Source organism: Toxorhynchites rutilus, chromosome 1 (genome assembly GCF_029784135.1).
Source record: "Toxorhynchites rutilus septentrionalis strain SRP chromosome 1, ASM2978413v1, whole genome shotgun sequence".
In the NCBI taxonomy this organism is placed as follows: Eukaryota; Metazoa; Arthropoda; class Insecta; order Diptera; family Culicidae; genus Toxorhynchites; species Toxorhynchites rutilus.
In genome coordinates, this window is record NC_073744.1 from 49104427 (window position 1) to 49120442 (window position 16016).

The 16016-nt window shown below is 38.7% G+C and overlaps 1 protein-coding gene across 1 annotated transcript; it reads left to right on the forward strand.

Annotated features, from left to right (window-relative positions):
* The first annotated feature begins 6022 nt into the window (after positions 1-6022).
* LOC129762540 (uncharacterized) lies at positions 6023-14879 on the forward strand. Its single transcript, XM_055760928.1, has 3 exons — positions 6023-6139; positions 6203-6541; positions 14284-14879. Exons 1-3 carry the CDS (start codon positions 6077-6079, stop codon positions 14452-14454), a joined length of 573 nt encoding a protein of 190 aa, XP_055616903.1. The 5' UTR covers positions 6023-6076; the 3' UTR covers positions 14455-14879.
* Positions 14880-16016: the final 1137 nt, after the last annotated feature.

Sequence of the window (16016 nt, forward strand, 5' to 3'; positions counted from 1 at the left end):
AAAATCTTTCGCAATTAATCCAGCAGCTAAATTCATTCATTATTATCGAACCTATGAGAAAAGACACTGAGTTAAAATTTCAATAATTGGGATACAGACGTCATCTGATTTATTTATATTGACGTAGTTTTTTTTATCCCATTTGTTTATTTATTTAGGGTCATTAGCATTTTAGCTGTCACAGAGCCGGATTTTATTCGTGTACATGTTACATGTTTTATCGTATCTATAAATTGTGCATTACACAGGTGCCATTTTTAGCGTAAGAATATTCCTTCTGTTCTACCATTGTTCAGTTAGACCACCGGACAGTGGAGACAGTTGATATGATCATTGTTGTGTTATTAGTAGCACAACAGCCCGATGTTTCAAGCGATCTCCATTCGACCGTGGATCGATCTCCATCACTGGTGGTGGTTGTGTGGACGTAGTTATTTTATAACAACACAAAGATGATTAGTTGAGAGCCCTGAGTTTTGAACTCATGATCGATCGCTTAGTAAGCGAACGCGCAACCAATGTGGCTATGAAGACCCCCAATTGATGTAGTTATAATGTCACAACTCACAGTGCTAATAACGCATGGTTGTTAAAATGCCTAAAAAAGGACAATCATCAGTTGCAAGAAGAGATTTTCTCAAGTATAAACCAACTAATAAAAGTAATAGAACAAATGCTAGAAATAAACTGGGAACGTAAATAATTAAAGGAATATTAGCCACCAAGAAGAATTATGTATAAAAAAATCTTTTCTAATTTAGAAGTATTTATTATGTATTATGGAAAAGTGTATCATGAATTTATGAAGAATCTAACTTAACGATGATCAAGAAGAATCCTGTATAGAAGCAAATCGTGACGGTTTTGAAGTATGCGAAATTGAGCCACCATTAACTAACTCCAAAGTTTACCCTACCCAGAATAAAACTAAAGTTGTTTGTCTGGTGGGATTGGAAAGAAATTCTGTATTATGAGCTTCTACCAGGCTGAATTAGTCACTGTGATAGGCGTAGTGTTCTTCGTATCTCTTCGACAACACGAAAAATATTTTTGGATTCTGGCTAAGATATGTTATTCCACCAACTGAACTACGAAATTTTCTCGAGGGCAAGAAATTCCACTCTATGGATAGTATAGAAAAACCATTGAACCATTTTCGGTAACAAAGCAAACATATTCTGGAAGGATAGAATTTTGAAGATTCGAAAAAAGGGCGAAATATTGTAGAGCAAAATTATGTATATTAAATTAAATACATCCCATAAAAATTATGCTTTTGTTTTCTTAAAGATCGACACGAACTGTCCGGACTCAATTTGAGCTCCTGTTTTCTATCTGATTTTTATTTTCATTCTTCCTGATTTTTAAAATTTTTAGATGGCAACCCTGCTGTGGACCACAGAAGTGAGAGATCACGTTCAACTTACCCTAGGAACGACTCTACGATTTGAGATGTATTGAAAAGAACGCATATAAATTATCTTTCAACGTGCAACAAGAATTACAGCTATCTGTATCGGATCTCACAAATCAGATGACCTGCTGTCAAGCCATTGAATAATTTACCGTCGCGATCCTTTGATTTCATACAAGAAGAGGCTCGGTCGTATTAAGTGATGAGTCGAAGTTCAATTCATCCGTAAACGATGGCCCTCGAAGTTGCAAGTATTGGAAGGACTCGCTGCGAAACAGGTTAGATAAACTGTCCCCGTAAATAGAGACGAACCAGGCCAGCAGGCTGAAAGTCTTTCGCCAATAGCATTGAAACTTTTAAATTCTCCGGAGAGCTATGGCCATTTGAACATTGTCAAAATTTTGCTAATCCCAGTCTTTCTTCTATCCCCTGTAGTTACAAGATGGTGTCATGTGTTTTCATGCTTGTGCATTCATCTTTTGTAAAGCACCCAGACTCTCAATTTCTTTTGACGTAGGATTACGTCTTTCGGGAACATATTGGGGTACAAATTAAGAATCGAAAATCGAGAACATCGAGAAAATTGTAAAATCTCAAACGCTTATTGCTCAGTCATTTCATGATGGATTGATGAAATTTTTGCATCAATCGATTTCGGCACTCCATAACACTTCTTATATTGAATAAAATAATATATATCATGAAACTAATTATCGAACAAATGATAAATCTCAACCCCTATCCTAACGGAAATATCCACTTCTAAATGGTCGGAATTGACGGCACATGCGGCGGTTCCCTAACAAAGACATCAAAACTAAGTTGTCTGGGGGAAATCGGCATTGCAAATACATGAAATTAGAGGGAACTTTTGTTCCCACCGAAATGTGTTCCCTAACAAACACATATAAACCAAGCTGCCTGGGGGAATTCGACATTGCAAAAACATGAAAGTAGGCGGAACTTTTGTTCCTACTGAAATGTGTTCCCTAACAGAGACATCAAAACCAAGCTGCCTGGAGGAAATCGGCATTGCAAATACATGAAAGTAGGGGGAACTTTTGTTCCCATCGAAATGTGTTCCCAAACAGAGATATTAAAATCAAAGTGCCTGAGGGAAATCGGCATTGCAAATATATGCAAGTCGGGGGCATTTTTATATTGCAAGTAGGGTGAATGATACGATTAATTCTAGCAAATAGAATTTAAATTTGGAACTTTAATGTTGGTTGCTTCGTGAAATTTCATATCATTGTCCGATCGTGTATTGTGAAAAATTTAGCTCAAGTGGTAGCAGTTGTGTTAAAAATGACTTGAGATATGAAACGATTTATTTCAATTTTCATAAATAAAAAACGCTCGAGAACGGGTCGTTCGGTTTAAGCTGTCTGTTTTGTTGTGTTCATTTTCACCCAAGGAAAGTTCATACGGCGAGAAAAATTGGAAAAGTTAGGAAATATTTGGAAAAGTGATTTCCCATATGCTCTACATATAGTATTAAGTGTTGTTAATCCAATTAAAATTCGCATTGGGTGGAATAAACACTCAGATAGTATAAATTATATAACAAGATTATCTTTTCCATTTCAAATATGTTTTCTCTATATTAAAGTAACATGTTTTTACTGATGAGAAAAATTGATAATTGTGATCGGTATTGGTAATTTTCTTATATCACATTGGTGAGTTTGTTTTTCTTTATTTCATCCAAACATAACACAGGAGGCATTTCGTCTAAGGTCACAGAGAGCGGTTTTCATCATATCTCATTCCACTCCAGCATCCTCTATCTGATACGCACCACCCAACGACTGTTTACCATACTCATCATCACTCGGTAAACACTGGTGGAGTGAACAAACAATACCCAACAACCAAACAAAATTGCTCTTTTCAGGGCCACCAAATCATAACCAAAGAGTTTAACGATGTAGTTCTCCAAACATATCCAAAATCAACAGATATCCTAACGGAATCCTACGTCAACTATGCGATCGTGTCTCGGACACAACCCTCCTGCGACTTTTTCTAGAAGAAAACAATGAGCTTGTTACATACATACATTTAGAGATATAGATTTCACAGAATCATTTCGAATGTAAGAAAAATAGCGAATATATTCCGATTAACGTGGAGTAATTTTTCGGGAGTGGCCCTTAATGGTGGCTGTAATAATTATTTTTTTTATTATTTTTTTTATTTACGAATGAACAAAGGTTTTTAAATATCGAGGAGATAAGTATGAACCGTAAGTCTCTCATCTCTTTAGGGTGGCTAATCCAATAAATATAGGTTGAGTTAGAAAACAATCAATTTGAACGGTAGTGGTGGGTTCGAGGTTAATCAAACAGTATCTTCTTTCGGAGTAGGAGTTGGGCACACACCCACCCACTCACGAATCTCATCTCGTAGCGAGTTCGAATCTGATAATTCGCATCTAAATGGTGAGCGTATCTGCGCGCTGGAAAATGGGTTCGAACCGGGTCACATAGATTTGCATAAACACCGGGGTGAGCTTTTCCGGCGAAACTCTTATCCTAACATCCGATCATACATTTCTATCGTTCAGTCGAGTCGAAGGCATGTTCTCCCGTCCGAACTCGTGTACCATCCAAACAAATCTAACATGGATTTATTGATTGACTCCACGTCCGAGCGGAACTTCACGTCCCAAGTGCTAAAATGCATGGGAGGTTGTATCGATGCTCAAACATAATATCCCATGAGCAAAGGATCGTCTCCAAGACGCTCGTCGTCGTCGTCGTCGCCGTCGTCGTCTAATCTTATCAGCAACTGTGATCGAATAAATCCCATTGCAACACGCGTTCAGCTACGACTCGAGGCGGCTGCCCACTCTCTCCTACTCTCGATGCCAACAGTACTGCATGGATCGAATCTGATCCATACTGATCTAACGGAAGGGTGTCGTAATCTGGGAATAGTTCTGACTGGAATAGAAATAGATGTACGAAGTTCGATCCTCAGCAGTGGATGCACATATGAACTGCGTGCAATGCTGACAAAATAGTCGTTCGAGGAAACTATGCTCCGAACAACGCGAGGAATGCCTCGAACAGTGATGGAAGAGCGATGCATTTGCTGCGGCTGTGGAAGGCTAAAAACTGTTATATGCGCGCATCCAAACAGCCGCAGTACAACCAAACATGAAATATTCATATATGTAATAGGCGAGTAAATTTTGTGTTCATGTTTTGTTTATCGAATAACATACAATCCAAATTGAATCCAAGACGAGTGCGATCGAACGCTTCCCATGGGTGCATATTGGATTATATTGAAGCGGGGAAAAACAAACACAAAACCAATAGGAGAAAGAAGTAGTTCGCGGTCGCGGGTTTAGGCTTTTTTGCATTTCTCCTCCCTCAGAGTCTCGGGGCGATGGAGAACGCGCACGCCGCGAATCCGCTATATTGGCCCACAGGACCGTACCCATAGATCAAACTTTTACGATTTGCGAAACAGAGCATTGCATCATCATCTCGAGGTCTTTGCACCATCTCCATCCCCCCGACTTCAATGTGACTGGCCAATGACTCCGGCATCTCCGGTCAGCTAGTGAATTAAACAAACAAGATTTGTCCATCGCAGCCTGGCAGGACATTGACCTTGAAGGGCGCGGAACCCGGGCGCATGTCGCGAGGGATTGCATTGACAGTCCCGCTCGGTTCGGCATGTAAACGGCACTAATTTCCTTCGTATTGTGAACCCTCGTCCGGGTACGAGCCGCGCGCTGCCTTCCGAGGTTATCGTCATTCCGTTCGAACCTTTCATCAACATAATCAAATTACATAATTAGCCTCGCTGTCTGTCCGGCGGTGGTTATAATGCGAGTCTTCCCTTCAGAAGCGACCCGATTGAAAATCAATCGCTTCCCGGGGCTTCGCCATCGCGCTATCAGACCCGAACCCATGGGAACACGCGTGAAGCGCGGTAGTCAAGAACAAATCAGTTCTCGATGTTAGCCATATCGTTACATCACGTCGGGAGGTAACCATTGACAAGGTTCCGTTCCGGGATGTCGATAAAGACGGCATAAGCGATCGATCGATGCTTTCTTTTTTTTTTGCTCTCTCTTCAAACTATGTTGCCTCTTTTGCTCCGGCATGTGTAGCGAATTGGCATGAAAGCCAGGGTTCGCAAGGTCATGGATTGTTTCATCAATAGAGTTGAGGAAATTAGTACGATTCATATACTTTGCTCTAGGGAATATATTTTAAGCGAAAACAGATTTAGGAACAGATTAAACTGATTCATTTCAATCAAGAATCATAGAGAAGGTCAAACTTTTTTTTTGCAAATAAATATTCATATTAGAAAAATGAGTCAATTCCTCGTTTTATACAAGTTGATAGTGATATCAAACTCCGAACGATATAGGTTCTATTAATACATCAATACATCGATATTTCATAAACGTTCATAAATCAAATCAACACGCTATTCAGAATTGACACGAGCCCGCAATATTTTGTATCAACTATCTCATTATTGATTTAAAGTGTACAATTAGCAAAAACGCATCGTGTCATTAAACGGTTCCATTCGGCATTTGTCTCATCATGGAGATTAAATGATGCGTATAAATAGAGACGCTTGTACATGGCTATATTTTAGTATTATTACTGTAGAAGCTGTATCGACATGTTCGAAAGGTACTCAACGATCGTCCTATTGATTGGGTTGCTGCAATGCGCACATGCGTTGGTGAGTACCCTGAAAAGCAGAATAAATTCCAGCTAGCTTTAACCATTTTTCGTCAATTACCAGCGGGTGAACCTGACGATGTTCACCAACTGTCGGGACCTTGACATTGAGTACGGTGAGGCTGATGTTGCCATCACGAAGGTCTCGTACGATCGAGATGCGGATGGCATCTGCAATACGATCCACGTCGAGTATCACGTGAAGAAACCCAGCGATAAAGTTCAGGCAGAGCTAGTCATTGGCACTTACAAGTGTCCCCCGGGAACGACCACCATTTGTCTGGATAATGCCAGAGAACACGTGGAAGACATGACCTGTGAACGGTTCCACACCGACGACAGTGGACCGTGGTATATGCTATCGAGTGCGATGTCTAATGGCGATCGCTGTGGACGAGTCGAGGTGAGCCACTTTAGAATTTATTCCCATGATTTTGTAGTCCATTTGCCCTTATAGATGAGGAGAAAGTTGAATGAATAGTGTTATTTTATTTGGCTATTTTACCATAAGAATGTTAGAATAGCCTCATTCTTGATTATCAGGTGCAACGAATCGAAAATTCTCTCTTACTTCCCCGCATGATAAGAGATTTGATTTTTAGGTGCCGTAAACCGGGGGAAAATGATCACGATTTTTAGAGAAATGTATATAGTTCCGAAATTTTCTGTTTAACTCATACCCAATAATTTTTAGAAACAGTACTGGTGCTAAGGTCACATAACGTTCGGAAATGTTTTGTTGAAAAATATTCTTAAACGTTAGTTTTGAATTTTTTTAATCAGTTTTTCATTGTTTAATTTTTTGGGTAATATGCACGAAAATGTACTGATTTCTTTACCAACGGTAATCTAAATGATAATTCAATGGTTTGAGGATACAGAATCTGATTAAATTTACTTGAAGTTATAGTAGTGTCTCACTCATATCTCGATCTAAAATTTGATCAGCTGGTCATCCGAAGACCATCCGGGTTATTCTAATGTGAACAAAAACCCTCGAAATGATCACCAATGTGTTAGTTATGGAGCAATTTCACACAAAAATCAGTCGAAAACGGTAGATTTTAACGCAACCTTCACGATTTTAATGGCAGCTATCTAAAATCACAACTTTCACTGTCAGATGACCAAATTTAAATACGACTGATTTTTTAGAAGGACGCATTCAAAATAATTGACATTTTTTTGCAGAAAACCAGCAAAGTTGTTGGGAAATCAATGAATAGTTGTAATTTAATTGTAATTTTAAAAAAATATATAAATAACGTTTTAAATGTACTGTTAAAATATTCTATACATAAATAGAATTAAAAATTAAAAATGTTTATAGCCCAAAACATGACCCCTTAGATATTTTTTCAAATATTTTTTTCATAAACCCTGTTTAATTAAAAAAAGATTGACATACAGTGGTTCAACGACGGGCTCACCTAAATGTAGATATGAGTTTTTCAAATCAACACTCTGCGAAATCGTAATCGTTTGAAAAAAGTGATAAGAATAATCTACATGTGATTTCACATGAAAAACTATATGTAAATGTTTTTCCTAGGACTAAGTCGTATATGAATATCGAACGAAGACTAAAAACATGTTACTTTTGAAAACCTTAAAATCGAAATGGTCACCCTAACGAAGAAATAAAAAAAAAATAAGGGTCTAATATTTTGCGATAAGGAACAAAACTACCAATTTTGTTGGAAATCTGAGAACCACTATATCGATTTGGCATGGAATGGCTGAGTTTAGGTGTTATCGTGTTGGAATTCCCCAAACATTATTTGATTTTTTTAACTTGTTACATCTCGAGAACGACCAGGACTAGGATAAAACCTTAAATATAGTTTTTCATGTAAAATCGCACGTAAATTAACTTTTTTATATTGCTTCTCTCAAATGATTACGATTTGGCGTATTTACGATTACGATTCGAGTATTGACATTTAATAAATTTTTAAAATTTCATATCTTCATTTCAGTGAGCTCGACATAGCACCACTATATGAGAATCTTTGTTCCACTGGACGAGTTTTCAAGTAATTAATATTGGTCATCTGAAAATGAAAATTGAGATTTTAGGCAGCTGCCACCATGTGAAAAAAGTTTCAAAAAGATTGGACAGGATGTAAGCTGAGGCTGGCTGATTTGGCGTAAAATTGCTCTATGATAAACCATGAAGTTCTCATATATCACATGATGGGATTTGGTTCTGGTCATAAAGTGGTCATTTCCCCTGGAAAACCTGATCCGGAACGTATCCGGGTTACGACAATGAGGTCATATAAGCTTGAATACATCACAATCAAGCTAGTTTCGAAAAATAGTGAAGTTTGATGCCCCAAATGGTGGAAGTTGTGTTGTTTTGGTCTCTGGAACCTAGGGTCACTGAACTTGTTCCGGCCACATCTCCAGAATCCGTGGACCAATCCCGATGAAACCTCAAAGGGTTCTTTCAAGTGAAACTTGTCGCGTTCGATTCGTTTTCAGCCGTTTCCGAGAAAACTGAGCCGCAACACTAGTAGAGACAATGCTTTTTTGCCATGCTTAAAAATGGAAACGAAAATGCTGTTCAGAAAAAGATATTTTTTATGCAATCAATGCGATTCGATGAGAACCACTGTGGAAAAGAACCTACAGATGAGGTTCCGGAGATACCGTAATACCGTTGATCTGCGCTAAGTTTCCCACCCCAGCCTGCGAGAAACAGTCGCACTCCATGATGCTTCTATTTACCACCAGTCCTGGAGGCCTTCGATCTGCCAAACTCGGAGTCGCTTTTTGTTGTTAAGAATGTCGAACTTGGACTCGTCCGACCAAATAACGCGCATCCAGAACTCCAGCGACTTTTTGACATAGTCCCTCGCAAACTGAAGTCGTTTTTTTATTGGTGTTGCTGACCATCGGTCGCTTTTTGGCGAAGTAGCTCTTCAGGTCCCGTTGCACCAAGCGTTTTTCGAACGGTGCGATTGGAAAGGTCCAGGTCCAAACTTTCTTTAATCGCCCGAATGGTCGTTCATGGGGTTTTCTTTACTTCCAGTTTACAGTTACTTTACAGTTGGAAAATTTCTTACCATCCAGCTTGTGACATGTTGTACAGTAAATTACATTTAATGCGACGTGCCGAAACACCACTCAGTGTCGCATTGGAGGCGATTTTAACCTGTAATTGAACATTTGCGATGACAGTGGCACAGTGTCGACTTTCGATGTGGGGTCATAATTTGGACCTCGAACTTTATGTTTACAAAAATGTCCAACTAAATATGTCGCATTACAGGTCCGTCCAATTAGCTGAATGTCGAGCTAAATGTAAATTACTGTACTTTCAATCTAGAAGCAATTTAAAAATTAATGAATATTGAATAATCGGGAAAGTCCCCAACCATAAATAAGCTCAGAACAACTGCCAAATTCACATACTCATCATATACTGGCAAACAAATTATGAAAAAATCAATTTGTGTTTTATTATTATTTTTGATATTGTTTTAGAAAGCATTGAACTGTATTTCGTAAACTCTTTTTCGAAAGGTTTAATGGCCCTGATAAGCGCCGTGTTTTATGGAATTTTAGAAAACTTAGTACTCGTGGTTTTGAAAAAAACCATTTCGAACGCCCTCGATGCCGCCTTATTCTGGATTTGCCACCAAAGCAGATTGTATAAAGAACAAACTTTTTTCTTCTGCTACCAGCTGCCGTTTTTCGATTGCGTTTGCCACTCGCTGCAACTGCCTGTTGTTGTCTTGATGTCCACCGAACCGAATGTGTTCTGTTCTGAATGCGGGTTTTCTTATCGTCGCGAGCAGCTTTACCAGCCAACTCGATCACTTCGACGGCCGAAACTATATAACGCCGACTAGGTGGACTGGTGCACTGGTACTAACGCGCTCGGCCTAGCTACCCTTAACTCCAGATCAACACGGTTCGAGCGGGATTTTGCCTTTCCCTTCACTTTTCCTCCTTTGCCATGTCCAGACATGGCTGCTTGGGTTGGTTTGTTGAAGTGTTTTGATGCGAACCGATGTGGTGTACGGTTTGAATGAGAATGATCGTTACGGCAACGGAGCGGGGATTTTTAAGCTGACTGGCTGGCTCGAGAATTACGCATGTGTGAGACTGCGACCAATGTTTCGTTCATTTTTTTCTTTTTCCTTTTCAATGGTGCTTCATTCTATTTCGCTGCTGCTCTGGTTGCCCGTTTCGGTCGGTACGATTTGAGGAGCACAAAATGGACCAATCAAAAATGGGCACATAGTGCATTTGGGCAATGCTTGATATTTCACAATTATTCAATTATTTATCTCAAGAAAAATGAAATGTTATTCGTTATGATAGATGCGTAGATATATTTCCTATCAATTGATGCCAAAACCATTGCGATCTATTGAGAAATGCTCGAGTTATAAGCGTTCCAAATCTTGCATTTTTTCCTACTTGTTCAGTGCCTAGATTTCCATTTCACCCCCTATATCTTCCGGTTAGACGTAGTCCTACGTCAAAAACTTTGGTAAAACTTCACAAGTAGAGGGAAACGATAGCATAAATACATCAAGTACTTTGAGCGTCCAAAAAATGTGAGTTTTCCGATCGTGGTTTTAAGGTTTTTCCCGCTGATTAAACAAAGTTTTCGTGTTTCGTGCAGTAAAGTTCTGTTCGCCTACAGAAGAGGAACAATTTGATGTAGCGAAACTGTAAGTTTGATAACAATACATGAAATTAATTGCATTTTAATTTTTGCGTGTTGTGTGGGGTGACATGGACACGTATCTCTGGGGTGAATTGGTCCTACAGGTTTGAGACTTTTCTTTGGTCTAATTGATTCCAGATGCCGCTGAATTACAAGAAGAGGATGGAGAGACAACGTTGGAAGAAGGAGAAGCTTGAAAGAGCAACACAGGCCATCGAGAACGAATTTTCTTTGACCAAGCATCAAAAGTGTTTGAAAATGCTCGACCAACAGTGAAAGGATTCATGCAGAATTCGCGATGGTGTCAATCCAACTTTTCTGGTCTAGAATCTGGCCAAGACACCTGGCATCGATTCCAAAACATTGTTACTGATTGTAACATTATCCCAAAATACTTTACATAAACATAAGTATGTTTTTTCGATGAAACACACACTGGACCAAATCACTCCGCATCAAATTATTATGTTCAAAAATCATCTCTTTTATTTTATGATATATTTGGTAGATTGAAGCTTTATATAATGATTAAACATTATTTATTGAGAGAAAACAAGTGTAGCTCAGTATACAATGTGACATTTTTTATTTAGACCGTATTGGTTTGGAAATATTAGGCGCTTTGCTTAGATGGTCCAAATTAGGTAATGTGGAAACCGGATTGAAGCTAGGGATAGCACAACTGGAATACTCGTAGATTCATCTTTTCAACAGATAATTATAACGAGATTTTTCTGTGTTGTGGCGGATCTCATTGCAGATTTCAGGTGGATACGTTTATACTCCATGTTGAATGTAGGACCTGAAGTATCGGCTGGAATTAGGCTTAGGTTTTCTCAGCTGTCTGGTCTCGAAAACGATTAACAGACCGTTGTCGGGTATCCAGTGAAGCAGGAATTCCTTTGTAAATTCAAGGCTAATACTGGCATAGGTATTGGGTTCAATTCCTGATCGGTCAAGGATTTTTTTTCGGATTGGAAACTTTCTTGACATGCCTTGGGATAAGTAATGGACCTGAAGTATCGGCTAGAATTAGGCTTGGGTTTGCTCAGCTGCTTGAACTCGGAAACGATAAAATCGTGGCCGGGGATCTGATAAAGCGGGAATTCCCTTGTAAATTTTTGGCTAATACTGACATAGGTATTGGGTTCAATTCCCGATCGGTCTAGGGTCTTCCCGGGTTGGAAATTCTCTCGACATGCCATGGAATAAATACGATCATATAATGGCTTATATTGTTCTTTCGATTAGTAATCTATGTCTGCGAGATAACCAGTCCGTTTTCCTTTCAATTTAATTTGCATACTTTTTAGTTGATGAAAAATATAAATACCGTAATATAATAATTATCAATAAGATAACTCGTCCCGCTCAAACCTTTGTAGGGGAATGAGGTGGGACCTAATAATTATCTACTTTTACGTAGTATTGACTTGAATACCGAAAAGTTTGAAAAAACTTTTAATATTGAAATACATTGGTTTCAAATGGGGTGATTTTTTTGCGCCCATCAGTATAGATCAAAACAGCTCGAAGCACAACGTTAACACTACTTTGATGCAAATACTGATGCCCAAAACTTAACACTACTTTGATGCAAATTTTAATGTTTACACGTGTGATGAACTGACACAATAATGTGTCAAACTCACAATGTGTAGCCAGATTTCCATTTTCGTTTGTTTCAGAAGGTCAATGATTATTTTCAATGATTTTTTCTCCTCAATGTTGAAATAATTAGTTTCAAGTAGTTGCAACCATTCATTGCAAGTTTTTGTAACATGCTCACCGTAAAAAAAACACTTCGCTGATCAAATTATCAGAAAATTACCGGTTTTTCATTTGCGGGCGATAGATCGTTATTCGATATCCGATATTCGTTACGAACATAAAAATGGTCTCGGAGATGGTGCTGAAACGAGAATTGATTCCGAAAATATTTTCACAAAAGAGGATTTCTGCAGGAGCCCTCCATGAGCCGAGTGTTGTCCTAGCTATTTTTATTGAAGGATACGAAAGCTATTCTGTGCTATTCAACTGCACAACATCCTGCCTATACCATGCATGACCCACCACCAACGTACCGAATGGGGAAATTTTGCATTTTTTTAAACTTTGCAAACCATTTCCGTGCGGTAGACCTTCTCCATATTCGTCACAAATGCTGCTTCGACAGCTGGATGAAAGCGCAAAGAAGAGCAAGTGTTGAAAATGTTAATTTTTTTCCACCTGGGTATTCCGTTTCTAAGCTTCAAAACCAATAAAAATTAAAGGACTCAGAAATACAATTCATATAGTTTTGTAGAGCAGAAAGAATTGTAGGAATTCAAGGAATTCAATTTGTCAATTTTTCAAGTTTTTTGAAAACCGAAAAAACACCGAAGATCGGGTGTTTAATTTTTTTTTCTGATGCAAAATGTCTTAAAATTGCATGACCCTTCGAGATTTACAGTTATCTAAAAAAAAATTTTGGGTCAAAAATCGATTTTTCATGTGGAAAAACGACCAAGTGCAAAAAGCAATTTTTTGACGAAAAAAATCTAGATAGCTGTAAATCTCGACGAGTAATGCTATTTTAAAACATTTAGTATCCAAAATTTTCTTTGAAAACCTCAAATTTTCGTTTAAAAAAAACTCAAATTTTAACGTCTGTGTCACCAGTGGTGCACCCGTGGCCGAGTGGTTAGCGTCATAACTAACATGCCGGGTGTTCGGGTTCGATTCCCGTTCTGGTCGGGGAATTTTTCGTCAAAGAAATTTCCTCCGACTTGCACTGTGATCACGCGTATTCTAGAGCTTGCCACTCAGAATGCATTCAAGGCGTGTTATTTGGCATAGAAATCTCAACTAAGCACTAATAAAAATTACGCAAGTAATACTACGTTGAGACGGCGAAGTTCCTCTAGGAACGTTAGTGCCATTGAAGAAGAAGAAGAAGAGACCAGTAAATGAAGTCCGAGTAAGCTAATATTTTGCATAAGGTATATCATCGTGCAAATCAACATTCCGTAGCAAGTTCCGAATGAAAAATTGAGATAACTATTTTTATTGGCACTCAAAACCATACTTTCCGTTTCGTACTCTGAAAGTCCCAGACTGCCGATTTTTGATATTTTTTTTTTCTGAGATGACACTAGATCTCGACGTTTCATGTAATTTTAAGACATTTGGCATCAAACTTTTTTTTTCGAAAACCCCGATTTCCTTCACTTCCCCCTTGGGTAATTTTTCGATTTTGAAAAAAAATCTAACTTTGACCGCTTTGCGCCACTCTCCCTTAAGTCCGATTGAGCTGATATTTGACATAGGGTGTTTTTTCGAGGTGGTGAGCATTTATTTGGGGTAACTTTTTGAGATTCGAGATGACCATTTTCATTGGCATCCTACTGTCCATGATTGCAAAACACCAATATAGTATCATACACAATAACACTTCAACCATATTTGATTCTTTCTAGGGCTTCTACAACTTGGATGCAGCCGTTCTGGACATCAAATACCTCCGTAGCTACCTCGATGTTGGCAAAGGATCCTATCGGGTGCGAATGTTGTTCCACGTGCCAGGAACGGACCTGACGCAGAAGAATGTCCGAGGGTGTTGCGAGATGGATTTCGACGTAATTGACTAAGGAGTTCACGGTTGATTCTGTGCGCTCGTGTAACATGATTCGCCCTTATTCCTTCGGTTTACTCTTCCAAAATCAGTATTGCAGTTACTTTACCACCGAAATAGATGGCACCACAATTTAAGAATAAGCGTAAAACATGAAAATGCTGTCGAAGAGTTTTTATTACATCCGATTTTTTTTTGAAGTTATTATTCAGCTTTTGGTTCAATTTTCGTCCCGGTTGGAAATCTTGCGGCTATTAAAGAAATTTTCTAAACATCATTTTCGCAAAAAAATTAATGTTCGTTGATGGTCTACTGCAATATCGGCGTCACGTATTCACGTTCGGCGTCGCGTTCGGTTCGGTTTTTTAACTGCCCACTTAACTCACTTGAGGGTTTTTCAAACGAACGATATTATTAATCCTTTTCACCCTGGCGTTTGCGGTTTATAACAAAGTAAGTAAATGTAGGTAAGTACCATTCGCGTGTTATTTATGTTTCAATTCATTTTAATGATTTTCATTTCAGAGGTAATTTCGATGCGAACCCGGCAGTGCTCTCGGGCTGATTCGACTGTAGAATCGAAACTCTGTGTAAAATTATGGCTCTAAAAACCACGTTACTGGTTTATTTGTAAGTTCAGGATTTTCGAAGAAAAGTTTATGGCTCTAAAACCAGATCGAATTACTTTTTCATTTCATCAAAATCCAACTGTGATAGAACTGAATTTATGATTTCGGATTCTAACAAACAAATTTAGTTTACACATCACACTCATAGCCACCGATTATTTATCCACATCCTTACAATTTTCTTCTCACTATCGTTGCTGCATATGCTCACATCTCGCCCGCTAGTTCAATTTACATCGAACTGTTACAAGATTTATGGGAGTGCATCAATACGAGCTAATCATGCCAATTATATCATTTTACTCAAACAAAAGCCCCAACAAAACTGATCCGAGCGGCCGAATGCAGCTTGCTGTCGCTAGTTTTGCGGTGAAAATGCAAAGTATGACGCAAAATTGCGGTTCTTATTGCGCAATCGATATCGAGTAACGTTAAAAAGAATTCCTCATTAAAAAGAGAAGCTTTACATACAATCTTCCTCATTTGGTTTCTCTATTTATGCGTACATGGAATGCGATCGGGATGCCCGTCTTATTTTATTTTTCCTTCTTCACTTCATTGCTCCCCAGTTTCCCCCGCTTGTTCGAGAGCATCAGCTCACGTTAGCGACTACCCTCCGGTGGAGTTCCAGCATATGAGCATAATTCAATAAACTCTTCATTCTTATTATTATTACAAGCCAAATCAAAAAGGTATCATTGCATCTCCGGGATGTGTGTCTTCTGCTGTACTTCAGCTCTCCACCGAGAAATCGGCTTCGCGGGCAATTTTGATCTAGCTTTTGCCCCGAAGGAAGGATGATGATGATGATGTTGAATTAAAGAGGCTTTAAACTTTTCAGTTCATTCGCCTCTAATAGAAGGAAGGAACATTCTTTCCGCCCTTTTACAGAATACACGAAGGAAAACGCAACGCAGCTAAAACACTCGGAAATAGTCGGGTTATGCGG